General features: G+C 48.4%; 1 protein-coding gene across 1 annotated transcript; it reads right to left on the bottom strand.

The window, feature by feature from the left end:
• Nucleotides 1-638: 638 nt before the first annotated feature.
• rnd1b (Rho family GTPase 1b) lies at nt 639-8,680 on the bottom strand. The gene is made up of 5 exons (XM_062458646.1): nt 8,424-8,680; nt 7,887-7,974; nt 1,492-1,601; nt 1,109-1,243; nt 639-924 (listed from the first exon to the last, which is right to left on the bottom strand). Exons 1-5 carry the CDS (start codon nt 8,541-8,543, stop codon nt 679-681), a joined length of 699 nt encoding a protein of 232 aa, XP_062314630.1. The 5' UTR covers nt 8,544-8,680; the 3' UTR covers nt 639-678.
• Between the last annotated feature and the right edge of the window lie 235 nt (nt 8,681-8,915).

The raw sequence follows: 8,915 nt of genomic DNA on the forward strand, positions 1-8,915 counted from the left end.
TCTCTCTCTCTCTCTCTGCCTGTGAACGAGCCTGAGTAGGAGGAACCGGCCGCTCAGCTCCTCTCGAGCAAAGAGGGGGGAAAAAAGAACAGGTGTGTTTGATCATTGCATGCAAGTTTTTTTTCTTTTTTGCTTTACAAAAATAGGCATTGAGTTGTCTTAAGAGGCAGTTACATCACAAGATTTAACATTGCACACTTTCCAATTTGGACAAATCAACATGTGCCTAATATAGAAGGTCTGGTCAGTGTCACCCCACAACAGCAGCATACTGTTTACAGGTGATAAAAAGAATGTTAGCTGATGGTCAAACCATGGATTATTGGATTATTGGATTATTATTATTTTGTTGGAAAAAGCATGAGATACAGTCATGATAGAAAGTCATGGACAATGACGTGCTGAACAGTCCAGGAGGGAGTGGACACTGTGGGGTTTTTGTTTGGTCGTGGGGTGGGAGTGGGGGGGGCGGCGGGGGGCGTGGAGAAGGATTCAGCAGGGGGAATCCTTCACTGCCATCGTATGCACCCCGCCCCGCCCCGCACCACCCCCCCCACCCCGTGCCCCTTCCCCCGAAACCAAAGAGGCATCGAGCGAGGGGGGGAACGGAGGGGAACTGGGAGGAGAGTGAAGGAAGCCTCCGTCCCGACGGGGGGGGACGGGGGGGGGGACCTCCACTCACATGACGGAGCAGCTCTTTGCCTTCTCCTTCTTGAAGGTGGAGGACAGCAGCTCGGAGCGGCTGGGCAGGTGGAGGAGTCTCTTGGACAGGCGGCGGGTGGGGCTCGGCTTGGCCAGCGGCCGCAGCTTGTTGATGCACGCCAGGGCGGCGGTGCGGAACACGCTGTGGATGCTCTTCTCGGAGGTGAAGGCCGAACACTCCAGGTAGGCCTCAGCTCCCAGCTGCTTGGCCATGGCTGAGCCCTGGGGTGGGGTGGAGGGGAGAATCAGTTAGCACACATCCTCAGCGGACTTGGTTTTGGTGTCTCCTCTTGATCGCCTGCATCCCAAATTCTACCGAAACGTTGTTCGCCAAATACACATATTTAAATGTGTCACTTCGGAATCAGCCACGGCTGTCACAAAGGGGTGCGTTAGCTCCGCCTACCTGCTCATGGGTGATGGGCGTCTGTTTCTGATTGGACAGCTCCATAAGTGTGCACACGTCAGTGCGCAGGTCGGTCTTACAGCCAATGAGGAGGATGCGTGTGCTGGGGCAGAAGTCCAGTATCTCAGCCTTCCACTGCAGAGATAGGATTAATTCAGAGAAATTGTTGATCATTCGGTCTTTATGGACTGGCTTTAATACCCTGTATGCTAATTGATACTAATAAAGGACGCGTTGCAATGCACTGACTTCATCTTAAAGATACAGAGAAAACTACAAACATGGAGTCTACAGTAGTGATAGCCTACAACCCTGAACTGGGTTGAGGTCTGCAGAGGAGAAGGAGTGATGAACTCCTCACAAGTTGGAACGGACGGCATTACCTTCTTCAGGCCGCTGTCGACGATGTCTGGGCGACTGATGTCGAAACAGAGCAGGACAGCGTCCGAGTCGCTGTAGCATAGGGGTCTGACGTTGTCGTAGTACGGTGAACCTGGAGGGGAAGAGAGGAGAGAAAGAGAACCGTTAACACAAACCCAATGCCAGCCTCTGCCAAACATACGATTATGCCGCAAAGCATAATCAAAGCAAAAAGTGAACACTTGTATCTGATGCGTGTTCAATTGATTACCCTCATTGCATCAGATCATTTCTTTGTTTTGAAAGATTCTATTGGACATTTGCAGACAGAGTGGTACAAAAACTAATTTCACTTTTTTTTCTTTTCATTTGACCGCCATTTATTATTATTTTTTGTCAATTTTTTTTAAGCACTTTAAAATGGCATAAGATCATTATGAAGTCTGAAGGTTGCATGCTAAGGTGTTGTCCTGCATGCTAAGGTGTTGTCCTAAGGTGTTATTTGGAATGGGCATCACTTCTCCTCTTCAGTCTGACTTTCAGGAAACAGGCCCTCGCCTCTCCCTATCTCTATTGACGTTTACAGATGGGAAGAAGATGACAATCGAGCCCTAAATCTTCATTGATCTTTTTGAGCAGTGGATTACGCAAGTGGAACGGGGGTTGGGGGGGGGGGGGGGGGCGGTCAGGCAGGCAGACGCTCCCACTCATGCTCTCAGAATTCTTAAGTAAGACCCCCCCCCCCCCCGAAGTCCTCCGCCTGCGTGCGCTGCGCAATACCTCCAGTCCCTCCGTTACCACAGCAACAGCCTTGGAAACCACCATCTGCATCAGCCGATCCTCCCACCCCTCCATAAAGGCCCATCCCGACTGCCAATCAATCATCTGACACGCCGCAACTCTGCCCACCTCCTGCTGAGGAGGCTACGCTGTGCCACAGGGTGGGGGCTCCCTCGGCCACACACACACACACACAAGTCAGGGTCCACAGAGCTAGCATTTACACATACACTCTCCTACGTTGTCACACACACACACACACACACACAGAACATGCACTTTGGAAATTATTTTTTATCTTGCTCTCTTGCTCACTCACACGCACGTTCACACACAGCCATTGTTGGCTGTGCGTCCCACGTCACCTTCCATCAAAGGGAGCAGGAGAGGCCCAGAAGGCTTAGCGCACCGTTTCGGATTCCACACCAGGCTCCACAGTCACACTTCCACCAGCAGATAATCTAATATCTCATAAAATCTCACACAACCCAGCTAATGGATTCACAATGTAAAGCACGACAAACAACACGAAAGCTGTACCACCAGAGCCCAAGCAAAGGACGCAGAAACAATGGTGTGTTGAGCAAGCATGGATCCGTTCGGTCATGAATAGTTAATGATTCTCCACGTTATCAAAGGGGAAAATTGAGTTTGCCAGCTGCCGGGGGGCGTGCGTAGAATGATGACAAGCTGCGCCAGGATACGATGGGGTTTGACGACCAAAGAAATGTCAATACTGCAGCTCCTGGTGACAATAAGAGCCGCCTGTTGCTTCCAACATCTGGATGCACTCCTTTGATAAAGTACCTCCATTATTAAGGCTGTATTGTTTGATGTCCTAATTGGCTTTCTGCACAGGTTACCTGCACAATGTATAGTACATCAATATACATGCGCTATGAATACATTTGACCCAGGTAGGCTAATTGCGGTTCATCATCATTTGTAGAGCGGCCCAACCGAATACAAAAGTCTAGCTACTATATACGTAAATACGGAGACCATGCTCAAAAGCGCCCTAAGAGCAACGCTCGACCTGGTGGTAAAGGATGTGCCATTCAGACGTCAGAACAATGAATGCAGCTGAAAGACTTTGGTGGGAGGTAGGGAGGGCTCACTTCAGAGTCTTTGTCTACTTTGAGATGGCTAGCTGGCTAACCTCTGTCTGGCTTCCTGTCTGCCTGTCTGTCTTCCTGCCTTCCTGCCTTCCTGTCTGTCTGTCTGTCTGCCTGTCTGCCTGTCTGCCTGTCTGCCTGTCTGCCTGTCTGCATGTCTGAAGAGAGTTCTCTGCATCTTGGTACTCCCACGCAGGGGTGGCAGTGTGACTTCACAGGGCCCAGTGTCCGAGCGTGAGCCTGCATTAAACAGCCACTGATCTAAACGCAGCGATCGATGGACAGGCCGGCCGAGGAGCCATTTCAATTAAAGTGACCAATTTGTCACCCCCCACTGAGGAGAATGAAGGTGGGAGGAAGGAATGAGTCCCAGAGAGCGAGCAGGGGGGTGGGGGAAGGTGGGGTGGGGGAGGGGTGGAGGTAGTGGGGGTAGGGGGACGGGAGAGAGAGTCGGGCTGGGTGGATCTCGGATACATCTTTGACTTTTTGTCAAATGTTGCTCCAAATGGAACATTCCGGTTCTTCTATATTAGGTTTTAAAAAGGAAGACAGACAGGCAGACACTGCTTGACACCCCCAGGGTAAATTACACCAGAAGAAAGAAGAGAGCAGTCAGAGGGAGTAGGTCTGGGCCGGAGATCAAGACGTGAGCAGAAAGGGTTGAGGGGAGGTATTCCAACCCTGACTGTGAAAGGCCTTGGAGAGGTGGAGATCCGGCGGCTGCATGCGCCGTGGTGGCGGTATCAACCCTCTCCCAGGCGCCCCGTTTCTAATTCTGGAAACAGACGTTCCTCCTGTCTGTCTCCAGTTTCTGGGGAGCATAGGAGTCCCAGGGGGGCGTAGGAAGAAGGGGCCCCCCTCCCCCTCTCTCTCTCAGCCTTCCCCCACGGAGACAGATCACAGTGAGACCCCCGGTGCCATCACTACGCCCCCCTCCCCACCACCCCACCCCAGACGTCTAGCATCACAGTACGTACTGTACTGTAGCAGTACGCTACAGACAGGTTTGACAGCATCCATTCTGAAGACAAACCAAACCATCCCACTGTTATCAACTGCTTACCCTACAGACAGACACACACTTTTACACTATGACACGATGACATGATTACAATTCCTAGCCGGTAGCCACTGTATGGTGCAGAGACACACCATTACACTTTTACACTACTAGCCTACTACACTATTACAGTTCCAGGCCGCTGTGCCCTACAGACCGAGACACAGATAACCAGACCACTCCCTTGCTCTCGACTGCACTTCCTCGACATGTTCTCTCTCTTCACCAGACTGCTCCCTCCTTCTGCCTGGAAACAACGCATGGAGTTTTCTGAGGCATGAAACGAGGAATTTTGTGTGTCTGTGTGTGTGTGTGTGTGTGTGTGGGGGGGGGTACAGAAGAGAAAATGTAACACCTAATTCCAATGGCTCACGTTCCAGGAGAGTTTTCCCAGAGCGCCCTTTTCTCCTCCATCCCTATCTCAATGATACAACGCCTGGAGGAAGGATTGAGAGTGGTGGTGGAAGTGGAAAATGGGCCAGCGATAACTGTGTGTGTGTGTGTGTCTGGAGTGGTGGTGGTGGTGTGGGTGGAGGTTCAGGAGTGACAAGGGGACAGGCCTTGGGTTATTGCTGCCATCAGGTGGGGGAGGGGTTTTAATGCTCTCTTGAGGTGAGGGGGCAATTGATGAAATATGCATCCTCAATGATGCATCCTTCGATATGCATCGTTCGGGAATTTCTAAGGATGACATTCCTGAGGTCAGTTAGATTTATGATAGACTGACGAGATGACTCACACAGACACACACAACACAGAACACACACTTGGGGAAAGATACCTTCATGGATTGTTTGCCATTGCCAACTATGAAGCGGATAGGGCATCCAAACATTCCATCGGACCTGGAGAGCTCTCCACCCTCAGGAGGGAGACAGACAACAGAAAGGCTGTTCCTATGACAACCATATCTGAACCACCCTCACTTCACTCAGGAGGCACATCATTAAAGACAGTCTCTCACGTTGATCAACATATTGCCTCATCCAGTAGATCTCAGATAGCTCTTAATGACATAGTGCTCTGCTTGTCTTATCTAGACGTGTCCAAGATACTAGCCAGGTCAAAGGTGGCTAAAAGGGTAACAGGATCAGCTGAGAAGGTTTGGTAATGTTGTTTGTTCAGATAAGACCAGTTCACACACTGTCTGCACTGATGGGGGCTGGTCTGGTATGTATGTATGGATGGATAGGATGCCCTTAGACAGCACAACAAACAACAACAAAATTAATTAGTTGATCTTTTTTTCTCTGTACTTCTCCACGCAGTGAAAGTGATTCATGTGGATCATTTGTAAAATATTTCCCCACTATGTCTGAGAAAGAACTAAGAACTCTTGTTAAAAACGGTTACCCTCAAAGAAAATAACCGCCTTTGTGAAATGGGAGCATAATTTCATGTCTTAACTACGCCTATACGTTTTACAACCCCGATATATTGCTTCATCAGCCATTTTGCATATTGCGGCGACTCATATCGGATCCATTTCATTAACATATTACACAACTAATCATTGTGTCCGGAAACAAAGCTTGTATCAGCAAGTCTGTTTTAAAGGGGTATAAATTACACTCTAACAAGGTTAATAATTCACTGTACATGAGCTACAGTCCTGGGATGGTGTTAAGTGCAGGATGAAGTAGGGGTCTTTTTTCCTAACCCAGGGGGGGGGGCCCTGCCAACCAAACCCCGACGTCCATCCGATCCAATCTGGCTGACCTGATTAAGACCGCTGGATTGATTTTTGGGCTGTAAATCCTAGTTGGGTCTCAGTGAGAGCTGGTACAAAACCTGATGATGAGGTCAGTCCAATCAGTGGAGAGGAGACTGTAACGAGGAAGACTGTTCAATGGCACATCATGGGGGCCCCGGCACCGGCTCATGCAATTAGAGCAGATTACAGTGTGGGGGGGAGGGGAGGGGGGGTCTGTCTTCATGTCTGTCTGTGGAGGCTGCTGAGTGTTAGGTGGTCTTCTTTCAAATGAGTATTCAACTCATGTATTCAAATAATACATGTTTCAGATACTAATATATGTGATGGTTTCTATATGGTCACTACAGTCAATACACTATGACATAGGTTGGGGAGAAGGACTGAAAACATACAAGGGGGGGGGGGGGGTAGATTAAGCGGGAAAGAAAGAGTGAGAGAGAGATAAATGTGGTGGGAATGATCAGAAAGAGGGGGGGAAGGAGGCAAGAAACAGGCAGACAAAACATTTACACATAAAGAGGAAGAGAGAGGCAGGGAGAGAGACATGTAGAGGCAACCGCAGATCCCAAACACACCCCACTGATTCTCTGCTCCGCGCCCGATAAACCCCCACCAACTTTCACCCCTACTGCTAGCTTCCTGTGCCTGTCCACAGGCACCTTACCGTGCCAGACCAATCAGATCAAAGGACAGGGGTCAGGGATTGAAAAAGACCGGATTTACAGCTATAACCAGTCTGTGTCATACATTCGCGTCCCCATTCAGCTCCTGATTGAAGTGAAACGAGGACGGCCGTGGAGAAAGCCCTACCCCACCGCACACACAAGTGGATCTGTTGCATAAGGGCTTCGCAGCATGCAGGCAGAGGCACGCGAGTACACATGCAGCCAGCCTGACCTCGTGGATCGGACACACATCCACAGTAGAGGGGCGTGACGGGGTCGGACCAGGTGCTTCTGTACACCACAAGGGCAGATCCAGGTTACATGTATCCAGGTCAGTAGGCTACCATTAAGACAGCCTTAGGGAGATATTTCCCCTGACACCATGACCACCTGCACTCTGGGTTAGAATAACATGCACAGACGATGGTGAGAGAGGTATAGTCTACGTGACACACACACACACACGCACACATCCCACAATTACACACATGTCCACAAACGTCAACAAGACAGAAAATGTACGTGCTCCAAAGTTGTTGCTGCCACTGTGCTCATCATAAAATGAGTGTTTTACTGAGTGAAAAGCTTCCAACTCCTTTAAGCTCCACCAGGCACATCATGCAGCCCACACCTGAGAAGGGCTTTTCAAAACACAACAATCCTACAAGCCTATCCTATACTTTTAACGTAATATCACTGTAAATGCTGTAATGACAGGGACCCAAAACTGCTCACAGTCATTAGATTATGGAGAAATGGTGCGAATGGTAGTAAATTAGATGTAAAAAGGCCCCGACTCATCACAAGCCATTTTAGATTTAATCTAGGACTTCAACAGGGTCTCTATGAAACCCAAGTAGACCACTGGAATTTTTCAGACAATCATGAACCCAGTAACGTCAACCCATTCGGACACAACAGAATCCATACTGAGATTCAAACACAACATCAAAGACAGAGGAACCCATAGCCTCCAGACACAATATGTCACAGTGGCCCCCATGTTGCTCTTCTGACATCAAAGTGAACGTGAGGCTCCAGCGGTGCAGGGAGGCCATAGCCAGAGGAAATCATCATCATTTACCTGACGTGTCCCACAGGCTGAGCTCCACGCGGTGCTCCTCAAGCTCCAGACAGGCTGTGTAGTTCTCAAACACCGTCGGCACGTAGGTCTGAGGAGCAATTAGCAACATTGTGTCATTAGTAGTGAGGTGTCAATCACACTCCGTCAACATTCCCCCGCCGGTGTAATGGAATTGATCTAATTACAGCAAGATATAATGTACATAAAATAATTCAACGATTGAGTGAAACGTTATTATTAGATTGCCTAAATTTTTAAGAATCCAAATGAAGGCGAAAATATATACATATTTGATCAATTCTTCATAAACGCTTTAACGCTACCAGAACATAGTCTATATTCAGTGATAAGACGTTACAAATGACGATAGAGATTCCAATAAAAACGGAATTCTAGGAAATGCGCATCATGCAGCCAATCTAAGGCGGAGACAGCTGGATAGAATAAGCCCATTTCTAACTTTGCTGAAAATCTGTAATTCTCATTAACAAGTAAATTCGTATAATATTACAGATACATGAGGATCAGTACACATACCTCTGGATAACAGTCTTTTGCCAGGACTTGCAACATTGCCGTTTTTCCGCATTGAACATCTCCTACAAGAACCAATTTACATCTAACCACCGACGGTTGTGTATTTCTTCTTTCCTTCATTGTAATACCAAAAGGCAAAAAGAAAGGCTTAAAAGAAAGCGTAAAAACGTTGAGAAACACAAGTAAATTTCCTATGTTCGGTGTGCCGCTCCGTCTTGTAAGCCACGAAGGATGTCCGCAGTTGATATGATTGAATTTACCACTGCGGCGATTTATACACGGCCTCAGTAGCCAATAGGCGCGCGAGGTTTCCTTCACTAACTCGCATTTTTCAGTGGTCTGAAAAAGGCCTGTACATCCAGAGAAGCGACACACGGTTGACGTTTACCTGTGCAAATACACAATAATGGGTTATTAGACACACGACTTGGTTTGTTGTTCTACTTTGTTCATCTGGTTTCCATAGAAAAAAAAAACAGTTTCCATAGATAA

This window comes from Osmerus eperlanus, chromosome 4 (genome assembly GCF_963692335.1).
Source record: "Osmerus eperlanus chromosome 4, fOsmEpe2.1, whole genome shotgun sequence".
Lineage (NCBI taxonomy): Eukaryota > Metazoa > Chordata > Actinopteri > Osmeriformes > Osmeridae > Osmerus > Osmerus eperlanus.

Excerpts from the sequence above, each read along its gene's own strand:
- rnd1b (XM_062458646.1), bottom strand. The coding sequence starts at position 8,543 with ATGAAGGAAAGAAGAAATACACAACCGTCGGTGGTTAGATGTAAATTG. Across the intron at positions 7,975-8,423 it reads CAAAAGACTGTTATCCAGAG|ACCTACGTGCCGACGGTGTT; the intron begins GTATGTGTACTG and ends ATTGCTCCTCAG. Across the intron at positions 1,244-1,491 it reads TCGACAGCGGCCTGAAGAAG|TGGAAGGCTGAGATACTGGA; the intron begins GTAATGCCGTCC and ends CTATCTCTGCAG.